This window comes from Myotis brandtii, unplaced genomic scaffold, assembly GCF_000412655.1.
Source record: "Myotis brandtii unplaced genomic scaffold, ASM41265v1 scaffold1645, whole genome shotgun sequence".
NCBI classification, from domain to species: Eukaryota; Metazoa; Chordata; class Mammalia; order Chiroptera; family Vespertilionidae; genus Myotis; species Myotis brandtii.
Window position 1 is genome coordinate 76410 of NW_005356026.1, and position 24874 is coordinate 101283.

Genomic DNA, 24874 nt, shown 5'->3' on the forward strand with positions numbered 1-24874 from the left:
TCGGGGACATTTGGCTTCGCTCCACTGCTTGGAGCCTACATATGCAAATTAACCGCCATCTTTGTTGGCGGTCAATTTGCATATCACCCTGATTAGTCAATGGGAAGTGTAGCGAAGGTATGGTCAATTACCCTTTTTGTCTTTTATTAGATTAGATAAGAGATATATGTGTGTGTGTGTGATATATATATATATATAATTGAAATGACCACAATCATTCTAGTTAACATCTGACTACTGATGAAGATTTTAATTCTACTTTAAACATCATGTAATTATTAAATGCAATGGAAAAAGTGACATTCTCATATCATTTGAAAGTTTTTTAGATTTGATATTATATTTAAATGTCTGTTCTGGGATTAAATTATATTGTGTCTTACATTTTATTTTAAAAATTTTTGTTAAGATAATTTCCTAAGTAAGATGTAGTAATGATAAAAACTTCAAGCAATAAGAATATTCTGTATACAGGACATTTCTCTTCCTCCCTAATCCTTCTCTCCGCACAGATGGCTACCAATATGATACATATATTCCTATTCTTTTTTTCTTTTTTTTTGTGTTCACACCCAAAATATATTTTAGACTTTAGAAAAAGATTTTTAAATCAAAGTTGTATATTTCTAGGTAGTCATGTTGCCAATCTTTTAATTGTTTTATTCCTTTGAAGTTCTCTCCCTGTTTTTAAAATTTGAATAAACTTTATTTTTTAGAGCAGTTTTAAATTCATAGCAAAATAAAGCAGAAGGTACAGAGATTTCCCATATACTCCCCGCTCCCATACATGCATAGCCTCTCCCATCATCAACATCCCCCACCAGAGCGGTACATTTGTTACAATCGATGAGCCTGTGTTGACACGTCATTATTACCCAGCATCCACAGTTTACATTAAGGTTCACTCTTGGTGTTGTCCATTCTGTGGTTTTGGACAAATGTAAAATAACATTTATTTATCCACCATTATACTATCAAACAGAGTAGTTTCACAGCCCTAAAAATCCTCTGTACTTCGCCTCATTTTTATTCTTGTTTAGGAAGGCTTTCTTACTTCAAGAACTACAAGACTATTTTCTAGTTTTCTTTTAATAATTTTTAAAAAGTGTTAATCCTCTGGGATTTCTTTTTGTTTTACTATGAGTTAGGGTTAACTAGTCCTTTCTTTAGTCACTGACTTGAAGTGCCATTTTAGCAGCTACTGAATTCACATATGTGTGTGGCTAAAAATTCTGTACTGTTTGGTTTCATTGATTCATGTGCCACTACTACCTTATTTTAATTACTGTAGCTCTGTGACATTTTGATAACATTTCATTTCTTGATTGAGTTTCTATTAGTACTCCACCGTGAAATTTAGAAACTGAGGATTTCAACACTATTATAAAGTGGAGACAGTTTCATTTCTCATTGCTGATGGTTTATAAGGAAGACACAGAGTGGATTTGAAAGCTGAAAAGCAACCTATTGAATTTTTAACGAGCTTATTTGACTTGATTTCATTAGGCACCAAATTAGTAAATGTGTCTGTAATAAGGTAGTTTCCCCCAAAGCTAATTGTCATTACATGTTATTTCTTAAACATCCTTTTAATGTACTACTGGTAGCATATGATAAAAACAATTAAATGATTAGGCTGAGAACATGAGTGTTACTGAAGGTATTATTTGTTACAGTAATATAAGAGTCCAGTTAATGAACTTGAGGATGGTGTTTATATGCAGTAACCTCACTTATTTAGAAAGAGTAAGTAAGTTTAAATTAGTGGAAAGTCTGAATAATGGTATATTTAAATAGGTGAAGTTTACTACTTTAATGTAAGGACACAGTCTTTTTTAACAATGCTGCCTTGAGGAGGTTCTTAGAACTACTTGAGAGAGTAGGTAAGAATGGTATGCTTTTAACTTGTGAATTTTATTTATCTTGTCATGGATGCTACTAAAGTATTTGAAGGACGTTGAAAAGCAGCTTGAGGAATACAAGATGGCTGCAGCTTAGCTGGAGACTGCGTGCACCCGCTCCCAGCACAGTGCAGAGCAATCAACTTGAAAAACTTGAAGTGTAGCTGATCTGAAATATATCTCAGGAGCACTGAAGAAGCCACAGAGAGACTGGTAAGAGGAGCACAGACATGGAAAGGGAAAGCCCCTCTCTAGCAGGTGTGACAGCTGAGGCCAGAGGGATATTGCAGCTGGAAAGCTCCCTCTGCCTGGGAGTGTGGGGTCTCAACCCCACACAGGGCTCCCCAACTCAGAGTGAGAGACAGGAAGAAGAGCCCGTGAAGCATCGGGCAAAGGGAATCAGAGGGATTCTGTCTGCCTGGGAGACTTGGACCTCACCTTTTAAGTGAAGAAGTGCTCCTGTTGTTAGCAGCCCCAGCCAGAGAAGTTGGCTCTAGACTCCAACTGCTACACAACCATGTTTGGGTCCAGCGAAGAAGTCTATGGGCTGCACCCAGCAGTAACTTTTAGAGACCCTCTATTTTCTGGAAAGGCATTGGGCAGAGCCCTAGTCAGTGACTGAACTGTGTGGATTGGGGAAAAATGGAACAGTCTCTCCCACCTTGAGTACAAGGTCAGAGCACCTCCCCCCACCTGTGGAGCCACCATTCTTGCCCCGTCCTGCTGGGGACAGGAGCAGTGCAGGTCTGGGATTTTTAGTCTGCACTGTAGGGTTTGGAGCCCAAGCAGAACTGGGAATTTGGGCCCTGCTTCACTGAGAACAGCCACATAGAAATCAGAGTTGCATGCAGAGCTGATTTTCTGCTTGGTTTAGTGGCTCAGGATCATTGTTGCTGTGCAGAGCTGGGATTTTTGGACTGTCTACTGGGGAGGCTTCTGTCAGGGAGACAGATGGAACTAGAGTTGGAGACTGTGGCTGAGACAGGAGTTTGGCTTTGAAGCAGGGACTGATTTCCCTTCACTGAGTGCCTGGCTGTGTAATCCCCAAGCAGGGGGCGTACTAGCCTGAGTTAGGCTCACCTGGGTTAATCCTACAGACCTTTTTCAGAAGGCTCTGCAGGAAAACCAAGCAACCTCAGGGGAGAGGCAGAATAGCTTACAGGTGGAGGGGACCTCAGGCAACCTCTGTCTGACCACAGATATGCCCTGACCTCTAAGCTTGAAGAAGCCAACCCATTACACAGGTTGACCCCCCCACCTACCTCCATCCCAGGTCTAGTAGACACAGACACAAACAGAAAACAGAGTGATAGCTATAGACAGGTAGCCCAAGGCCAGTGACCTTTATCTGAAACCCACCCAAGAGGACCCAGAATCAACACAACTAGTGATGGGCTTCAGACCACACCAGAGCTGACCCAACTAGACACACAAATGGCACACACAAAGAGGGATCTCAGGCTCCAGACCCTCGGGGAACAACCTCACCTGAGGGGGGCGGGGGAGGGCAGTGCCTGCACAGTGTCTCCTACATGGTGATCAGGTTTACCTCTATAGACAACCAGCTTGAAGGGTTAATGATTGTGTCGCTGAGCCTAACAAGACACGTCAAGACTGCACCTGCACAGCAGTTTACATGCCATGGTTGGGTTGAGACTCATAGCCAGCCTGACAGTTGATCCCACCCACGAACAGGCCAACAGCAACCAAGACCCAATTACAACAAGAGGGCCCAAATAACCTACACAGAAGACATTCCCTAGAGCAGCCAACTCAGGAGTTCAAGGAGACTGCACCACTGAGCCCTGGCCGGTATGGTTCAGTTGATTAGGTGTCATCCCATGCACCGAAAGGTTGCCGATTCGATTCCCCATCACGGCACAGTCCTGGGTTGTGGGCTCGATCCCTGCTAGGTGGATCAAAACATCTCACGTCGATGTTTTCTCCCTCTCCCTTTATCTCTCTCTAAAGGTTAATTACCTTCTTTTTCCCCCCTTTATTGAATAAGATATTACAAATGTGTCCTTATCCCCCCAGTGTCCCCTCATCCACCCAATCCTGCCCTCACCCTCACCCCCTGTTGTCCACATCCATCACTTATGCTTATATGCGTGCATACAAGTCCTTAATTACCTTCTTTAAAAAAAAAAAAGCAGGAGGATAGTTGAAGGGAACTTTGGGACAGTATGAAACATAACATCCACATCATAGGAGTACTAAAAGGAGAATAAAGTAAGCAAGTGAAAGAGAACCTGTTTGAAGAAATGACAGAAAACTTCCCTAGCCTGATTCAGGAAAATATCACACAAGTTCAGGAAGCACAGAGAGTCCCAATCAAGATGAACCCAAACAGACCCACACCAAAACCATCACAATTAAAATGGCCAAAGTTAAAGACAAAGAGGAAATCTTAAAGGCAGCAAGAGAGAAATAGTCATTCATCTATAAGGGAGTTCCCATAAAGCTCTTAGCTGATTTCTCAACAGAAACACTTCAGGCCGGAAAGGATTGACATAAAGTATTCAAAGTAATGAAAAGCAAGTACCTGCAATCAAGACTGCTCTATCCAGCATGACTATAATTTGAAATCAAAGATGAAATAAAGTGCTCCCCCCTCCAAAGTGCATGCACACACACACACAACTACTACTACCACCCCCCTCTCTCCCCTAGGTAAACATAAAGAGGTAGTGTATCTTTTCTTTTGTAAAATATTCACTGTCTGCATGTTTTTATTTTTAAGTGGCTTACTCTTTTGATGCTCTCTTTCCAGTTAAATCAGCTCAAATATTTAAAATCCAAGTATTTTCTTTTTGGCTCGATTTTCAGATTGAGTTCACTTGCCAACAAAATAATATGATAGTATTGGAAGATACAATAGGAAGACTTAGATCTGTAAGTACATTTTTCTTCAATAGATGTTAAGGAATAATTTTTATTTTGTTAGTATAATAAAACTACAAAAAATTGTACGTATGTTTTGACTCTCATGAATTTTGTGAGCAATAAAAAATGTTTGTGTTCTACAGTCAGCCCTCTCTGCCGGGTGCACAAAGGTACTCCCATCTGTAAGAGCAATGCTGTTCTTGCTTCGTGTCATCATTACTCCTAGAGGTGGAAAGAACTTTTGGTTGTTTTTTTTTAATGCCCTTAGCTGTTAATTTTAGAATGATAACTGAGTAATTTAATTCTCAAAATATAACATGAGTTTGTCTACACATTAACTTTTTAAAAAATATATATTTTATTGATTTTTTACAGAGAGGAAGGGAGAGGGATAGAGAGTTAGAAACATCGATGAGAGAGAAACATCGACCAGCTGCCTCCTGCACACTCCCCACTGGTGATGTGCCCGCAACCAAGGTACATGCCCTTGACCGGAATCGAACCCGGGACCTCTCAGTCCCCAGGCCGACGCTCTATCCACTGAGCCAAACCGGTTAGGCTACACATTAACTTTTATTCTTAGTAATAAATTTCTGTAAGTCAAATTTTTAGTTTAATTCTAAGTAATATGTTTTCTTTAACAATGTGAAATGAAAACTGCTCTGTTTAGACATTTTAATGTTATTATTTAAAATATTTAAAACACCTCTGTAAATGTATTTGTCATTTCCTCCCAATATAGCTTTGGTAAAATAAATGTTGTGAAAGAAATGTTTCCAGCATTAATTTATCCATCCCTTGAATACTTAGTGAAGAAAAACTTAGTTGCTATACAAGTTATTCTAAGTAAATTAATTTTACTTCTAGGATTTGTAACCATATCTGTGGACATTTCTGGCCTCTCTGAAATTTCTTTACCATTTTTTCTTCAAAATTATTGAGTAAATTTAGGGGTATGTTTAGTTTAATAAAAATATAGAACATTTCGGGAGGGGAGGTAAGAGATCAACCAAAGGACTTGTATGCATGCATATGAGCGTAACCAATGGACACAGACAGTAGGGGGTTGAGGATGTGCTGGGGGGTGGGAGCGGCCAGGGAGAGGTCAATGGGGGAAAAAGGAGACTTATGTAACACTATAAACAATAAAGAATTTAAATTAAAAAATAATGTCAAATGTTATGTCACAATAAAAAATATATAGAACATTTAGAAATGCTGGAGAAGAAAGATATCTAACTGCTTTTTTAAAATTATGATTTTTAACAATTATTTTCAAAACTCACCACATTTATTGTTTTTAAGGATTCTTTTTGTGTTCGACTTCATGTAGTAAATGATGCTGAAGTTTAGCTTGAAATAATGGCCTAATTTTTTCCTTCCTGGCAAGATAATTTTAGAGATTGAAAAAGCACAAAATAAATCTCCTTCCAGACTTGATTCCTTTGTCAAGACTTTAGAAGCAGACAGAAATTACTACAGGAGAGAAGCTCAAAATTTGAGAAAGATGATCAAAAGTACATCTGAAGGCCCAAGCCGCCCATCTCCATCTTCTCGGGTAGGTTTTGGAAAGTTAGAAATATTTTGGAGTTTGTTGCTCCAAGACTGACTTCTATTCTTTGGCTTATCTGGAAGTAATTCAGGTGGATTAGCATGACTTGCTATATCAAAGAGAGGTCTCTTTGATGGACAGTGGATCATTGAAATGGGTTCTCTATCCCTAGCATTTGTCATGGTTGGGAGGTAATCAGACAAATGTGGAGCAATTTGGGGGGAAATTGTTTAAAAGAGGGGTAATTTGGTCTGGGCCAGCTAGCTCAATTGGTTTGAGTGTCATCCCTATACACTAGGGTTGTGGGTTAGATCTCCTGTCAGGGCACATATAAGAAGCAACCAATGAATGCATTAAATGGAACAACAGATTGATCTCTCCCTCCCTCCCTGCCTCTCTCTCTCTCTCTCTCTCTCTCTCTCTCTCTCTTTCCCTCTCCCTCTCCTTCCATCCCTCTATCACTCCCTCTTTTCTTTCTAATACCAATCAATCAATACAAATGTAAGAGATGAATTTTAAACTTTCTTTCATCATTTCCTTACCTTATATAGTCATTAGAGGCCCGGTGCTTGACATTCGTGAAGGGGGGATGATCCCTCAGCCCGGCCTGTGCCCTCCTGCAGTCTGGGACCCCTCAGGGGATGTCCACTGAGGGGTTCTTAGTGCTGTGTGGAGGCGGGAGAAGCTCCCGCCGCTGTTGCACTCACCAGCCATCAGCCTGGCTTCTGGCTGAGTGGCGCTCCCCCTGTGGGAGCGCACTGACCACCAGGGGGCAGGTCCTACATTGAGCGTCTGCCCCCTGGTGGTCAGTGCGAGTCATAACGACTGGTCGTTCCCCACTTAGGTCGATTTGCATATTAGGGTTTTATTATATAGGATGTTTGCTTAAGTGGAGACTGTGTACTGCCATCAGTAGTACTTTTCTATTCATACTACAGGTCGAAGAATTTCAAATTTCTTATATAATAATTGTAGGGTACAAACTGTGATGTAGAGCTTTTGAAGACAAAAGACCGTGAAGAACTTAAATGCATGCTGGAAAAATATGAGCGTCATTTGGCAGAAATTCAGGGTAATATCAAGACTCTTACATCTGAGAGAAACAAGACCTTCTTTCTTTATGAACAGGTAAGGTTGTTTATAAGGAAACAATATATGTAAGTAATAACAGTTAATTGTAGAGATATATAACTCTTTGGGTATGCTTAAGTCTGCCAATCAAATTAATTTACCATTTGGAAATACCTTTGTTTTTAAGATTTAAAAAAAAAATTTATTGATTTTTTACAGAGAGGGAAGGAAAGGGATAGACAGTTAGAAACATCGATGAGAGAGAAACATCGATCAGCTGCCTCCTGCACACTCCCTACTGGGTATGTGCCCGCGACCAAGATACATGTCCTTAACTGGAATCGAACCTGGGACCCTTGAGTCCACAGGCCGATGCTCTATCCACTGAACCAAACCAGTTAGGGCTGTTTTTAAGATATTTTTAATGAAATGTAATATATTTCCAATACAGTATATGTGCACACACACATATATATGATATCCCCATGCCCATAAGAGATTGGGGATTAAAAAATGCTAACATATCATTTTGATATACTATCAGTCACTTTAGAAACTGCCATATAATTTAATTTCAGAGAGTAAAATCAGTTTGTAGTTTCTCTATTTTTAGCTTAAAATTCATTTCTTCACTCAGCAGATATTAAACCATACATTACCAACATCATTTCATTTAAAATATCAAATTTTATTAAGAATTACAGCAAGTTTGTGCAGGTTATGAGCTTGCTACTCTAAGGGAATAAAGTGATAAGATGCAGATACTGTGTGTTGTTTTTTTTTAAGTTTAAAGTTTGCCTCAGTGGATTTTACTTTAACTTGAAGCCAAGGTTAATAATCTGTTTTTAAATAACCAAAGTGACTTTGGATACCATGGTTGTATGGCCTGTTTGCTTCATATTATATATGAGGAGGTAGGGCTAATAAGGTTAACTGATTTGCCCAAGAACAGCAGGATTCAGAGTCCAAATTTTCTGACTCCTATTTGGGTCTGCTCTTTGCCATTTAGTTAAGCTTGTTGAAGATGAATTGGCCCATATGGAAATGGATCAGTCTACTGTAATAAAACCCTAATATGCAAATTGACCTAACGGCGGAATGACCAGTCACTGTGACACACTCTGACCACCAGGGGGCAGACGCTCAATGCAGGAGCTGCTCCCTGGTGGTCAGTGCGCTCCCACATGGAGAGCACTGCTCAGCCAGAAGCTGGGCAGTGGCGGGAGCCCTAAGGACCCCTAGGGGGATGTCCGCCTGCTGGCTTAGGACTCAGGCTGGGCTGAGGGACCCCCCCTCCAGTGCACAAATGTCATGCACCAGGCCTCTAGTATCTTAATATATAAAATAAATGCCCAGTGTATACTATGTCATAGCATGGAATCCTTTTGGTTAAATCACAGTACTGTTTTCTTTCTAATCTCAATCTTGTTCATTTCTTTTTCTTCTTAGCATTTCAATAAGATTTTATTATATTTAAAATTTTAAACATTATATCAGCTATTTAATAGATATTCTCTTCTTAGTTAGCTTTCTTATTTGTAGTTTGAGCAGTTTAAAAAGCAACTACCACTTCTAAGTGTGTAAGTGATTACTTTGCTTTGATTAGAACTCCCGGGTGTCTTTCTGTGCCATGAAACCTGAGCCAATGTATGTATGCAGGATTATAAGACCACTGCTGGGGGGCAGGAAAGTCCCTTAATGAGAAGCCTGTGTGCATTAGTGTAAGGTGTGAGATTATTTTACTGAAACCTCTGCCTTGTAAATCCTATACTTGCATATAGTATAAGTGATTTTCAAATCTTTGCCATATTCCTTTTCTTCAGACAATTTTATATTGAGATTTGAAGTGTAGAATAGTTAATGAAAAGCTGCTGTGATCCATCCCACTGCCTCATTAAGCCACGGAGTACCATGGCGCACAGTTTAAAACATTCACAGACATTGTTTTCTATGGTTGCAATCTAGTTAGGAGATAAATTATATTGCCTTGTATTTATTTTTTGTTATTTTAGTGTAAATAGTCTAGGAGATATTGTAAAAAGAAAATAAGTGGATATTTTTATTTATGGTGATTAAGGAAATCTTTCCTAGACTCAGTAGAGTTTGAGTACTGAGGGATGGATGAATGGGGTTGGGTTTGGCCTATGTGCCAGTGTAGTTTACCAGCTCTGGACTATAAAGAGAAGGCTGTTCATTGGGCCTTAACAAGGGTTTATACTTTGCTTTATAAGCAATAGGCAGTTTATATTTTTAAAGCAGAAGAAATATGACCAAAGCCACAGTTTTACAATTTCAATAATTTTGTATTATCTCATACATCTTTATATGTTTCTTATATAACATATAAAGAGATTCTTATATAACAATCTCTCCTTCAAAAGAGCTGGATGAGGGAGAAAACATGGACTTTTTAGAAGGCTGTTACAGTTGTCCATGAGAGGCATCAGGAACTAAGCTATAATGCTATCAAGGAAGACTAGACAAGATTTGATTTAAGCAAAAGGGGGAATGAATAGAAATGTTTGAAGTTCTGTTTTGAGTGACTGCAGAATTATGATAGTAGAAAAAGAATGAGGAAAGTCATTGATGGAAAAGATGTGTTTGGTTTCAGAAAGATGGAGGACATTCAGGTAGTAATTGCCATCAGGTAGTAAGAAATGTGGGACTGGACTGGGGAGAAAAGCAAGAGCTGAATAGGTAAATTTATAAATCACCTGCTTAGAGGTAAGTTTTGAGCCTTCAGAGTGGGTGAAGTCTCTGAATGAGAGCTAGGGAAGTTTTATTCAATGGATAGAGGAAACTATGAAAGAAGACAGGAAACTAAGGCAGAACTACGGTATAAGACCAAGGGAGGAAGAAATTTCAAGGATTGTGTTGAAGACAATGTCAAATGTTGCCAAAATATAAAGAACAGGAACTGAGAAAGAACCATTAGATTTGATGAGGTCCTTAGTTGTAATTCTGCGAAGTGATGGGTGTGGGAGCCAAGTTAGAGTGGGATGAGGAAGTGTGTAGTAAGGAACAAGCCATGGTAGAGACACTTAAACGAGAGAAAAAGATAGTCATAGGATGGTAAATGGACACAAGAGGAGTGACAGTTTTCCAAGATATGAGAGCCCTTTGCATGGTTGAAGGCAGGGGAGAAAGAGCCAGGGGAGTGAGTGCTATTTGAAGTGAGAGGAAATAATCATAGTTGAGTCAGGGATATCTTAGAAGACACTTCAGGAGATGAAGTCCAGAAATCTGGTGAAGGCGTATGGAAATTGGGAAGTAATTTATCTTCCCAATTTATTTATGGAAATTGGGAGGTAATTTTTCTTCCTCTGAGACTTGGAGACTGGTTGAATAGAGAGTGATTACAATTGGGAGGAAGGAAGATAAGGACTTAAGCCACAAGGGAGGAAATGAAATAATCTGCAAATGTAGAATAGATTTGAAACCGAGGATGGTTGAACAGTATGTAGAGAGTATGTTGGGTTGTCAATAAGGATTGGTGGGCCTTTCTGTCAAGGTAAAGGTAGCTAGGAATGACTACGACATGTACACTTATGTAGAGAAAAACTAGAACACTATGATAATATTTCTTAAACCAGTATTCTACCTGAATTGTACTGAATTCATGTTTATATCACAAAGTGAATAGTTATATGTATTTCTTAGTAAATAATTTTCTCTTGCATTGACTGCCTCCAAATTAATTAAAACTTTTTTTTTTTTTTTGCGAAGCAAACTTCTATTTGTATACATCCATTTGCATCTCTGGTATTTATTTGTATAAAGTCAAAATTATGCCATTATCCTACTCCATGCATATTGATAATAGGTTTGGATTTTAACTGACTGGATATAAGATAGCTATATTTATGTTTGTTCTAAAGCTTGTTAAATAGGAGTCTACCTATTTAAATAATAGGCACAGGAAGAAATTGCTCAACTTCGACGAGAAATGATGAAAAGCTGTAAGTCTCCTAAATCAACAACTGCACATGCCATCCTCCGGCGGGTGGAGACTGAAAGAGATGTAGCCTTCACTGATTTACGAAGAATGACCACAGAACGAGATAGTCTGAGGGAAAGGCTAAAGGTTTGAAAGGGTTTTATCTATAGGAACATGTGTGAAATTCAGTGCAGTGACATTGAAAGCACTGTGTTTTGTTTATGTTTTTTAACCAGATTGCCCAAGAGACAGCATTTCATGAGAAAGCTCACTTGGAACAAAGGATAGAGGATCTGGAGTGTACAGTTCCTAATGTAAAGAAAAATCACTTTTGCACTTTTGGCTATAAACTGTCAGTGGCTTTCCCCTTTTCCTTTTTTTTCTGTGTTCAGAGAAGTTATTTTATTGTTCTAACTAAGGTTTGTAATCCTAAAATATTGAAGGTGGTATATCTGGTGTAAATTGTCGATTCTTTGTTGTTTATTTTCTTTTAAAAATGTGAGCAAAATCTTTTTTATGTTAGATTGCAGAGTGAGTTCTTTTTAAAAAAATCATTAGGGCTGCATTCTCAGAGATTTTAGCAATTTTTTCATCTCCCTGTTTCATTAAAGATAACAATGCCAGATGCAGGGAATCTGGATTATTTTACCTAAAGAGTAGCTAGGATAGAAAAAATTATGATGAAATAAAAATTAAAGAGAAAAATATATGTAATGAATTTAAATGCGAAGCATCACCTTGTTTTCATAACCAAAGATTTGAGATACTATGAATATATATTTGAGATAGTATGACGATATAAACAATTAAGGGAATTTGATTTTCTGTTACCATATTTAATTAAATATGTTTATAAATGTGTCTGTATTATGTTGTTATAATTGTAACTGAACAAATAAATGGAGGTTTGGCTGCCTGGCTCAATAAAAGCCAAACTTGTGAGACAGGTGCTCATGCAAAAGGAAAGGGCTTTTATTCAGGAGCCACACGACCTGGGAGAATGGCAGACTCCCATCCGAAAGACCAGTCTCTCTTCCTGCTCAAGCCCGGGGTTCTGGTAGGGATAGAAAGGGGATGGCTTTTTTTCCCCTATCTAATTATCCTGGTAACTTTTGGTGTGTTTTGGGCCCATGCATTTATTTTCTAGCTTGTGTTGTACTTGGGTTCTATCCATTCATATTTCTAGCTTTTGGTGCCTGGGATCCTCTCCATTATTATTTCTAGCTTTTGGTGGTTCAGTGTAAGAACCTCTCCCTGCTGCCATCTTGGCCAATGGGGGAGAATCTATGTCACATAGTGACTAAAATAATAATAATAATAATAATAATAATAATAATAACAGATGGGGAAAAACAATTTTTTTCATAATTCCATTTTATATCTATAATTAATGTTGAGCAACAAATAAGTCATTTCTGCAAATAGATATGTATGCTAAAGTCAAATTGAACCAGATTGAAAATGTAGATGGATATACTATTCTTGGTCCTACTCCACAATACTTTGTCCATATAGCCTTCACAGTATTCAAGTCTAATCATTGTATGAATCTTGTCATATACCAGTTTTTACAAAGAGAGGATGTCTCTTTAGGAAGATCATTAAGACACTTTTAGTGATGGCAGTAACCTTGTCATTCTCCTTGTATAGCTTGATGATGAACTTATGGAACAAATGTCAAATATGACTTTGACGAAGAAAGCAATAACCACTGTGGGAAAAGAAATGAAATCACTAGCAAGAAAGGCAATAGATACAAAAAGTGAACTTGGCAGACAAAAAGCAGAGAATAATTCTTTGAGGTAAACTAAATTGCCTTTGAACAACTAATAGTTTATTATAAATAACTCTGCTTTTTGTAGTGTACAGTGGGGCCTTGACTTACGAGTGTCCCAACTAACGCGTTTTTCGAGATACGGGCCGTCTCTCGGCCGATGTTTTGCTTTGAGTTGTGAGCTAAAATTCGGGTTACGAGCCAGCTTCAGATACCCCACCGCTAGTTGGCGCAGCGAACGTCACGGTGAACGCCACAACATCAGCCCAGCATCACGTGTCTCACTCGTTCACTTTTTGATTTGACATACGAGTAATTTGAGTTAAGAGCTCCGTCACGAATTAAACTCGTAAGTCAAGGCCCCACTGTATTTTATAATGGTAATTAAGTTATTTGTTGACTTGAATTTTGGGGAGGATTATTATGAAACAGTTGTAGAAAACTCAGCATACATTAAATGATTTCCCCAAGATCAATCACAGATTGATAATGCCACACTTACTGAGGACTCAAACTTTTAGTAGTCTCAATCTTCCATTTGGAGAAAACCTCAATGTTTAACAAAAATAGCTTCTACAAAGCCATCCTGGGTACAAGCATGATTGACTTTGGTATTTGATTGTTAATTTACCTTTGTAGCTTAAACTATGTTCTGTGGTCTGAGCAGTGTAAGAAGACATAAAGCACAGGTTTTACAGTAGCTTAGAAAAAGGGTGGTTTAGAATATAATAAAAAGTCATAGAGAAATAGGAATATGTAATGGAACTTATTAACTGAATGTCAAGTACTGTGCTTAGCGCTTCCTACATACTGATATGGTAGCAGGAGAATTTCCAGGCAATAAGTGCAAGTGAGTAAGTTTTTGAAGACCTCCATGCTAGTGATTTTGTTTTACTTTTAGTATCTGTTGATGTGAAAAATAGAATTTCTATAGATTCAGTAAGGTTGAATTTCAGTGCATCTATGAACATTTAAAAAATAGTAATTCATGTGAGTGTGAAACAAATTACTAAGTTACAGAGAATACTTGGTTTACATGAGTTCCTGGAGTCTTCTCTTTGATCTTTCAAGGGTCTATGGTGCATACATTGGAGTCACTATCAGGATAGAAATTTACTCGTCTTCTTCCCTTCATTTTTTTTTAAATTGCTGCTTAAAAGGATATTGTAATCTTAGGTAAAATTTAAAAAGTAATAAAATAAAACAATCTCAACAAAAAAACCTTGGAAAATAAAGAAAAGTATAAAGAAAATTTAAATCACCCACGATTCCATAACCGAGGGAAGACTTTTATTAATGTAGGTCTGTTTCTAACCAGAGATATTTTTATCTCTATGTATATAAGCTTTCTATGTAATTGACATCATATTGAGTGATATATTTAAGTGATTTTACTTAATTATATACAGTAAGCATTTTCCCATGTCATTAGAGGTTTTTCAGAAGCCTTTTAGTAGTTTATTAAAATATTTTAACAGATATATAATTGGAGATTTTTTGGTGTACATTTGTTTTTTTGTTTGTTTTTTAAATTAATTTTAAGTATAAACATATTTTTTAAAATATATTTTTATTGATTTCAGAGAGGAAGGGAGAGAGAGAGAGAAACATCAGTGATGAGAGAGAATCATTGATCAGCTGCCTCCTGCACGCCCCCCACTGGGGATCGAGCCTGCAACCTGGGCATGTACCCTTGACCGGAATTGAATCCGGAACCCTTCAATCCTCAGGCCGACATTCCATCCATTGAGCCAAACCAGCTATGGTGGTGTACATTTGTTTTTAATAGTATTATTGAAGTATATTTGACAATACATTTCAAATTTATTTGTTTGTTTTTTGTTAATTCTCACCCAAGGATATTTTTCCATTGAATTCATTTTCAGAGAGAGAGGAAGGGAGCGGGGAAACGTCAATGTGAGAGAGACACATGGATTGGTTGACTCCCGCAGGTGCCCAGACCTGGGTCGGGGATTAAGTCTACAACCGAGGTACGTGCCCTTGATCAGAATTGAACCTGTGACCCTTTAGTGTGTGGATTGATGCTCTGTCCATTGAGCCAAACTGGCTAGTGCAAACTGCACATATTTAAAGTGTTCAGTTTGGTCAGTTTTGAGATATGTATGTACCCGTGAAACCATCACCACAATCAGGATAGTGGCCCGACCCATCGCTCCCAGTAGTTTCTCATGCCCTTCTGTAATCTCTCCCATACCTTGCTAATCCCTAGGCAACCACTGATTTGCTTCTGTCATAGAAATTTGTATTTTGAAAAAGTGTTATATAAATGAAATCCTACAGTATATATTCTTTTGTCAGGCTACTTTTATTCACCATAATTATTTTGAGTTTTATTCATGTTGTCGCATATAATCAAGAGTTTGTTTCTGTTTATCACTGAGTAATATTCCATTGCGTGGGTAGTAGACATTTTGGTTGTTTGCAATTTGGGGCTAAAACAAAACTATTATGAATGTTCTTATATGAGTCTTTGTATGGATGTAAGTTTTTATTTCTCTTGGATAAATAACTAAGAGTAGATAGAATAACTAAGCCATATGATGGATATATGTTTAACTTTTAAAGAAATCATAAACTGTTGTATTGTTTTGTTCTAACAGTTTTATAGTTTCAGCTCTTACATTTAGATCTATGACCCTTTTTTGAAGTAATGTTTACTAGTATGTAAGGTCTGAGATTAAAACTAGAGGTTTGTTTTTGTATATGGGTATCCATTGCTTCTTACTTGTTAAGATTATCCATTCACCCTTTAAATTGCCTTGGCATCTTAGTGAAAAATTGACTGACCATATATGTGTGAGTCTATTTCTGAACTCTATTCTGTTTCATTGATCTGTTTTTCCATCTTTATGCTGATACCACTCTGTCTTGATAATTGAAGCTTTATAATAAGTCTTGAAGTAAGTCTTGAAGACTTACTTTAAGTCTGTAAGTCTAACTTTATTCCATTTTAAAATTGTTTTGACTGTCCTAGGCCCTTTACATTTCCATAAAAATTTTAGAATAATCTTTATTAGAATCATTCATCTACAAAATGTTTATTGGGATTTTGATTAGAATTATGTTGAGCCTATAGATAAATTCTGGAAGAATTGTTGAACATATTGAGCTTTTGATCCATAAACACAGAATATCTCTCCATTTATTTAGGTCTTTAAAAATTTCAGTGGTGTTTTATAAATATTCAGTGCACAAATATTTCACACCCTTTGTTATATTTACATCTAAGTATTTCATATTTTAATGCTATTATAAATTTGTTTCCTATTGCTTTTTGCTAGTATATAGAAGCAAAATTTACTTTTGTATATTGCTCTTGTATTTTTCAATTTTGCTAAACTCATATTATTTAAGACTAGAGGCCTGGTGCACAAAATTTGTGCAAGAGTAGGCCTTCCTTCCCCCGGCTGCTGGCACTGGCTGCCAGCAGGCACCTGGGACCCGGGCTTCCCTCCCAGCCCTAGCTTCGTCTGGAAGGTGGTCCGGAAGGACGTCTGGTCTAATTAGCATATTACGCTTTTATTATTGTAGTTTTTTTTGTAGATTATAGTAGATAGTTTTATGTAGATTATCATGTTGTCCGTGAATAAAGAGAATTTTACTTTTTCTTTTCCAATCTAAGTATCCAATCTTGTCTTATTACAGTGGCTATAATTTCTGGTATAATGTTGAATAGAAAGATGAGAACAGTCATCTTTGTTCAATCTTTCAATATTGTGGTCTTAGCTGTAGGCTCTTTGTAGATGCCTGTCAGGTTGAAAATGTTCTCTTCTGTTCCTAATTTGCTGAGATTTCTCATGAAGGGTGGATATTGGATTTTGACAAATGCCTATTCTGAATCTATTGATATGATTTATTTTACTGTTTATTTTTAGTCAGTTAATATGGTGAATTACATTAATATTCGATTGTAAACCAACTTTGTATATCTAAATTAACTCCCCTTGGTCATTATGCCTTATAATTTTTATATATTCTTGAATTATATTTGCTAGAATTGGTTAAAACTTTTTACATGTATGTTTATTATTTCTCACCAAAGCATTATTGTTTTAGCTTTTGTGTTAGGCCTTTTATATATAGTGTGATCTTGGGGTCAAGATTCACTTTTTTCTCACATGGCAATCTAGTTGTTTCAGTACCAGTTGTTTCCTTTCTCATTGGATTCTTTGACATATTTGTTGAACATTAATTGACTATATATACACACATATAGATATATTCTGCTATTTGCATCATGTATATTTTTTTATTTCAACTACTACATTTCTCATACTTATTTCACACTTATTATATATTTTTCCCTTGGTTATTTTTTCACATTGTTAATATCTTTCTCTTTTAACATGTTTACTAGTCTAATTTAATTTTTAATGTATTTATTCTAATATATCTGCTCCTGTTGCATTCTGTAATCTGTGTGTGTGTTTAAATAGCTGGTCTTTCAAATGTCTTATGATTTGGGCCTATGAACATATTTTTTTCCATGGAGATAAGATATGTCAAGCGGTGCTTTGGGGGTAATCATCGTGTCAGCCACATTAACTTCACAGTATGGGGGACTGAAGTCACTGTCACTTTCTGCTTGTTGCCCCACTGGGTTAAGCAGCATTAGGAGGCACTTCTTAACAACCTTGGCTGCACATTGGAATCAAATGAGGAGCTTTAAAGAAATAGGGATTCGCCTGGCCAGTGTGGCTCAGTTGGTAAGCATTGTACCATGCACCAAGAGGTCACTGGTTTGATTCCAGGTCAGAGCACATGTGGTTTTATGAAAATGCTAAAAGGAAAATGTTTACTGTTGTTCTTAAAAGTTTTTAGATTTAAATAGCTAAGAGATTGATGAAACATAAAAATTTCAGAATTAGTTTTATTATTAAAATATTTACAGACTTTTATATGAAAATACAGAAAAAGATCTTTCTAATACTCAGCGATACCTTGCAAAGAAAAAATATGAGCTACAGCCTACTCGGGGGAAAATTATGCGCTTGAATGAAAAAATCGGTGAGTTATTTTTTTCCTGATATTACTTTTTCTCTAAGTCTCGTAGAAAAATGTTTTATTCTCTTCAGTTATAACATAGATAAACTTGGAAGTAGGCCCTTAAATTAAAAGTTTATGAGTCAATCATGGAAATATGTTTTTCATTGATAGTAAACTTTTTACTTAGATTTAGGACCTTAAATACTTAGACATGGCTTCACATTTTTCAATGAGGAGATAACTAAATGAAGCAGCAACAGTTTATAATTTCTGACTTAAAATTCTTAAATATTAAGTGTAGGTAAAAATAAATCAGGATTCAATATTGAATTTATAGTATGGTTACTTTAAAATATGCATAACACTTGTAAATTTACAAGTTTTTGTATGATACTGTGGCTTGTTCATAGTTGTAATGAAACAGCACACATATATATTACTTTTGGTGGAAAGTGTACATATATTTGGCTATATCTATGATATTTCTTGGATTTATAGAGGAAAATATTTTTATAAAGTCTTATATTTATGTTTCTTACAATGATCTCTGAAAATATGGTTATAATTTAATATTTTTATAACTGTAAAGTAAAATTTTGATTAGGACTATAAAAGAGCCCATTTTAAAACAGAGGGAACGTTTAAGAGGATCCAGGATTGAGTAAGAAGAAGCCAAAGAAGTAGACCCATGAGTGAGTGTTATTTTGGGAACAAGAGAGCAAAGTGTTTTAAAAAGGAGGGTAGTGTCAATTAACAGATGCTTTCAAGAAGCAAAGTAAGACAAGGTTGAAAAAATGTTGATTGGATTTGGCACATGGAGGTTTTGGTAACACCCACAAAGTTTAGATAGAGTGTTGGATGTGGAAGATGGAATAAGTTGAGGAATGACTGGGAAGTGAGGAAGTAGAGAAAGGAGAGAGTAGAGTCTCTTAAAAAGTTTGGCTACTAAGAGTGGCAGAAAAATGGGGCGTAGCCTGAGTGGTATGTAAGATTGAGGATTTTTTTTTTTAAAGCTAGGAAGTACTAGAGCTGTTTCAGAGCTTTCATTTATGTATTTATCTTATGCCAGTGGGAATGAACTCAGATATTTGAACACTCAAAACATGTGGTTTGCCTGAAAGATAGTACTGCCCGGAAAAGGGAATTGATATAGTCTCGGGTACTATATAGATCATCCTCTTGGCATATGATACTGCCTCTCTTAGTGCTGCACTGGATGGCCGTGGACAGGGATTAGCCTAGAGGTCCAATCTAGCAGAGCTTCCCTGGTAGAGCTCTAGACCAGTGGTTCTAAGCTTGGGTGTGTGTCAGAATTCCTGGAGAGCTAGTATAGACCACTGAGCCAGGCTCCTGGAGAAGGACATGGACAAGGCTTTTGTATCTTTACTGTTTTGCTCAAGTGGTTCTCAAGCTGTGTTGTGCATTAGAATCATGTGGGAAGGGTGCTTGTTAAAACATAATTGCTCTATCAAAACAACAATGCGGTATCATCTCACACCTGTCAGAATGGCTGTCATCAACAAATCAACAAACGACAAGTACTGGAGAGGATACGGAGAAAAGGGAACACTCATGCACTCCTGGTGGGAATGCAGACTGGTGCAGCCACTATGGAAGACAGTATGGAGTTTCCTCAAAAAAAGAGAGCGAGTTTCCGGGGTTTCCCGCCCGCGTCCCAATGTTTTACTGGTAGAGTGACCTAGTGCATTTGTACGAAAGCTACTTAAAAGCAGAAACAGAACATGACAGCATAGGTTGTTTCCCCCTGTCCACTGGAATGAAGGCAGCAGCACGAAGAAATCCCCGAGCATAGCCCTCTGTTTCGTATACTTTTAAACGAGCAGCTCCCAACAGTTTTGAAATCCTAAGAATGAACTATTTGCATATGTAAGTTATAACCCTTCTGAGTCCAATATCTGCCAAGGCCTTACTGTGCCTCTCCAGTCACCGAGTCTTCTTAACTCTAATGTACTTATATGCATGCATACAAGTCCTTCGGTTGATCTCTTACCCCCCTCTCTCAACCAAAGGACTTGCATGCATGCATATAAGCATAACCAATGGACATAAGACACGGGGGGGTAGGGGAGGCCGGGGGAATATCAAGGGGGGAGGGAAGGAGACATATGTAATACTCTTTGTAATACTTTAGCAATAAAACAAAATTAAAAACAACAACCCATAATTGCTCTGCCCACTCAGAATTTGTCATTCAGCGGGGCGGGGTTCCCAGATGATGCTGATGCTGCTGGTTGAGAAAACACAGCTTGAAAACCACTAAATGATGTACCTATAATTTAAGCCTTTGGCATTGACATTGGCTTGCCAGTGTTTTCACAAATCGAATCAGACGTCCTGGGTGATTTTTTTTTTTCTAGGACTTTTTAGAAAAAAATCAGAAAAATTTAGAAAATCAGAATATTAGAAGATATTTGATTCTGAAGATAACCTAATTGAATATTTTATTAAGCTCTATTAGTTACCACCTTATATGCAGCAGTGATTCTAGTGTAGAGGGGAGGGGAAGTTAGGGGGGGAGTGGTGTTTTAGTATTCCACCCAACTTCACCCTATACTCTCTTCTCCCACCACACATGTAAATCTACTTTAAGAATTTGAAATATAGAGCTTTCCTTTGCTATTCTTATTCCAAATGTGTTAATTGTGCTTTTACATTTATGAGTCACTTAGAATTTCCTGATTCATCTTAGTTTTTAATCACTAACAATAAAAGCCATGTTTTTATTTGGAATACAGTACTTATTTTTAGTCATTGAATATAATTTAGCAGAACTTACTTTGAAAAATATTTCAATCTGCTTGAACTGGAAAGAATGATCTTGATTTAAAATATGCCTTTATGATTACATATTTAGATAATTTTACAAGGCGAAGTATTGCCCGGCAAGAAGAAATTAGCACTCTTGGTGCAACCTTCAGTGATCTGGCTAAAGAAAAGGAATGCCCACATGCACGGTTGGATAAAAAATCCGAGAATATTCCATCCCGTGGAGAGAGTTTGACACTGAAAGTATGTTCTGAGAGCTGTGGTTTAAAAGAAATGTTTGCACTTGAATCTTTATCAAATAATAGGGTTCTCTCAAATGTTTTTTTCTAGAGAGCTGAAACAAAATCTGATTTTGAAATATTTCAGGGTAGTCTTAAGAAATATGTGTTATTTCTCCCACTAGTTTGTGATTAACAGTCACTGACAATAACTAATTCAAATATCAAAATGTGAAACATGATAATAAAGCAGTGAGACTGATTTCTTTTTAAAGCACACCAGAACTTATACCTCCAGGTAGCCACCGTGGGAGTCAATATGTTTATTCTATTAAAACTGCCTTTGTGGTTGTGTTCAGAACTAGATGCACATTTCACAACGTCCTTAGCCATTGACCATATAGACCATATAGAGTTGGTAAAAAAGCTGGATGATCATCTCCATCCCTCAGTTTTTGTTGTTCAAACAACATAAAAGGTGTGCCAAAAAGCAGAGGAATGTTGATACCCCTTTCTAGCTCATAAACTGATTCTGAAGGCAATTCCAGCACTGTTTTCTATAAATGTTTTAAACTGAAATAACAGTTTAAGATAATTTTTTAATTTCATATTTATATTACTTTTCAAGGAAAAGGCCATTTCAGGCATGAAGAATATTATCCCTGAGACAAAACAGGCATCAAGGTAACCACTTATTCAATAAGAATTTGGATACTTATTAGGAGCAAAGTACTATTTTACTTATTTTTGCTCTAGGCAAAAGGTAGTAAAAAACAAGGGGTTTAGTGTTATGTATAGAGTTTGTAAGTTTCTAATATTGGAAGGAGACCTAAGTATGTGTAGGGAAGTAAAGGATATGGTGTTTGCCAAGGAACGGGAAGGAAAGCACATTCGAGGTAGAAAGGATAGCAAAGAACCATAAAGAACCTTAGATAATGTTCAGGAGCCTCCTGAATGACAAATAGGTGAGTGTTGGAACCCAAAGTGTGAGAGGAGATGTGAGGGAGGAAAGGCTAAACACAGAGGCCTGTGTTACAGACAAAGGAGTCTTGACTTTATCCTTTGGGAAATAAGAATTCATGAAAGAATTTTGAGGAGATTTTTGCATTAGAAAGATTACCCAGGCTGAAGAATGATGATAGATTGGGGTTGGGAAGTGGGGAGATGGGTAAGGTGCTGGCAAGGAAGAAAATCTAGGAAAGTGCCAGGTTTGGGGCTGGGAATGAATACTGGACATGTAGAAAGTATGGGAAAAGATGATTTTCCTCTGAATTACAAGACACCTGTAGATATGTCTTGGAAGCAGTTAAATATGAGTCTGGAGTCTAAGGAAGAGGCTGAGGCTGGAGATGATTTCAGAGTCATCTGGGTATAGATGGGGTTTGGGAGCCATGGATATGAATAGTATTTGTCTGAATGAAGGTTAGAGTAAGAAGAATCAGAAGGCTAAGAGTTAAGCTCTCAGAACTATTAAGTTTTAAGAGGGCAGATGAAGAGGAACCTGCAAAGGTGACTAAGCCATGGCAGCTAGAAGTAGGATGAAAGCTTTCTTATATTTGAATGTCGCAAGTTTTTAAATACTTAGCTAATCATTGACTATTATGTATATTTAGCATCCTCTTTTTCATTGTGAAATGTTGGCAAACATAGAGAAACTCCAATGCACTATCTTTGCAGTATTTATTCCTAGAAATTTAAATGCTTAAAACTTTTTCAAATGTTTTCTTGCTAATTGTCCCTCTTCTGTCATGTGAGAATTTGTTGTTCTGTTTTGGTAAAAGGTCTCCTCTTATGTACTATTTGATTCGTGCAATAGGCAGTCTACTGAAGTGCTAATTAAGCGTAAACAAGACATTTCCAGGATGCGCCGCCAGTTGGATGAAACAAATGATGAACTGGCTCAGATTGCCAGGAAAAGAGAGATCTTGGCTCGTAAGAATGACAATCTCCAAGAACAGTTTTCTAAAGCTAAAAAAGAAAACAAGGTATATTTGTTCCTAGTATCTTTTTCTCCAAGAAAATATATATTTCTTCTGAGGCTCAGTTCTCCTTTCATTCTGTAGAAAAGCCCAGGCTTTGAAACCAGCCATTTTTTACCTTTATTACACAATATGCCACATAATTTCTAAATGAGATTCTCAGACATAAAGTTAAATATTAAGGAAAAGAGGGAACAGGAGATATAATAGATTTGTATTAAACCTTAGAAGTACTCAACAAACGAAGATAAAAATCTTAAGAAACTTTTGAGAAAATCATAGATTTATTTGATAGACTATTATTCTAAGTATGAGTGCATGAACGATGCCACATTTTTTGGTTCTCTTTAGCACTGTAATTCTTTTCAGGAAAATTTCTTTTATAATTAATTACTTCCTCTCTAAGCCAATGCACTTTATCCACAGTTCTCCTTTCCAGTATCATTTTAATTGATCACTAAAAGTGGTCAAATTTTATTTGAAAGCTTTCTTCCCTTCTGAAAATTCTTCAGTCCCAATTATTTCCCCAGTTTGCTATCACTCCAATATGTTTAGTTTGCATCATAAAAGTCTGTGTTTTTATTTTTTAAATACATTTTTATTGATTTCAGAGAGGAAGGGAGAGAGAGATGGAAACATCAATGATGAGAGAGAATCATTGATCGGCTGCCACCCACATGCCCCACACTGGGGATTGAGTCCACAACTGGGGCATGTGCCCTGACCAGGAATCGAACCATGACCTCCTGGTTCATAGGGAGGCAGTAGAGTGGGAAGTTTAAGACTCACATGAGTTTGAATCCCCTTGCCTCATTTAACTTCTCTGAATCTCAGTATATCATATGTAAAAATGGAGAGTAAATGAGAATATGTATAGAAAGCACTTATTAGAGAGTCCAGCATAACCAGTTGATAAATATTTTGTAGGCTCTTGTTAGCTTACTATAGTATTATAATCACTTCCCTGCTTTGTTAACATTTTATAAACATTTTTTGTAATCAGAACAAAATTAGTATCATAACAAGTTTCATATGTTCAAGAGTACTTTTTTCCTTTGTTTGGGTCATAGGCCCAGGGTAGAAGATGGATCCCTCTGTAGACCACAGATTGAGAACCCATATCACAGATTTGGAAAATAGAAACCTTAAAAAATGTCACCTTCAATACCACAATTTTTAACAAATTGGGATGATGTATTTTTAGTATTTTATCTTGATTTTTCTTCACTAATTATAGATGGATATTTTTCTCTGTATTAAAAATTATTCCCAACATTTTTCATAGAGATGTAATGTTCTTTGTAGTTATGCCATTAGGTAGATACTATTATTTACTGCATCATTCACTTAATGTGAAAAAATATTGTTAATATAACAAACAATGCCTAATGAACATTCCTTTCCATTAAATTTTATTAGATTTAATTTCAAACTGAATCAAAACTTATGAAGTTTTTTTTAATTGGACATTTTCAAATGTAATGAATATGCAATTATCCATCTCCCATCTTCAACAAAAGCAATATATTTTTTTGTTTTGTTTTTTTCTTTCTTGTTCTTATTAGTATTTCAAAATGTCTCTCAAGATATCACCAGATAGCAGATCACAGATTTGCTTTTTATAAATTTACCAGAGGCCCGGTGCACAAAAATTTGTGCACTCGTTTTTTGTTTTTTTTTCTTTCTTGTTCTTATTAGTATTTCAAAATGTCTCTCAAGATATCACCAGATAGCAGATCACAGATTTGCTTTTTATTAAAAA

At 36.7% G+C, this 24874-nt stretch overlaps 2 protein-coding genes across 3 annotated transcripts in view; one reads left to right on the forward strand and one right to left on the reverse strand.

Moving 5' to 3' along the window:
* LOC102257479 (testis-specific gene 10 protein-like) overlaps positions 1-24874 on the forward strand; it is a 49974-nt gene that overhangs the window by 8293 nt on the left and 16807 nt on the right. Inside the window, exons 3-13 of the mRNA XM_014536536.1 lie at positions 1945-2114; positions 4731-4796; positions 6178-6345; positions 7315-7467; positions 11324-11494; positions 11584-11661; positions 12998-13149; positions 18034-18149; positions 21004-21158; positions 21762-21817; positions 22950-23118. Of these exons, the coding sequence (XP_014392022.1) occupies positions 4758-4796; positions 6178-6345; positions 7315-7467; positions 11324-11494; positions 11584-11661; positions 12998-13149; positions 18034-18149; positions 21004-21158; positions 21762-21817; positions 22950-23118 (1257 nt within the window). The 5' untranslated portion in view covers positions 1945-2114; positions 4731-4757. The remainder of the gene's footprint in view (positions 1-1944; positions 2115-4730; positions 4797-6177; positions 6346-7314; positions 7468-11323; positions 11495-11583; positions 11662-12997; positions 13150-18033; positions 18150-21003; positions 21159-21761; positions 21818-22949; positions 23119-24874) is intronic.
* Positions 1-24874, reverse strand: part of LOC102257782 (membrane cofactor protein-like) — a 77111-nt gene that overhangs the window by 6901 nt on the left and 45336 nt on the right. The gene's annotated exons all lie outside the window — the stretch shown is intronic.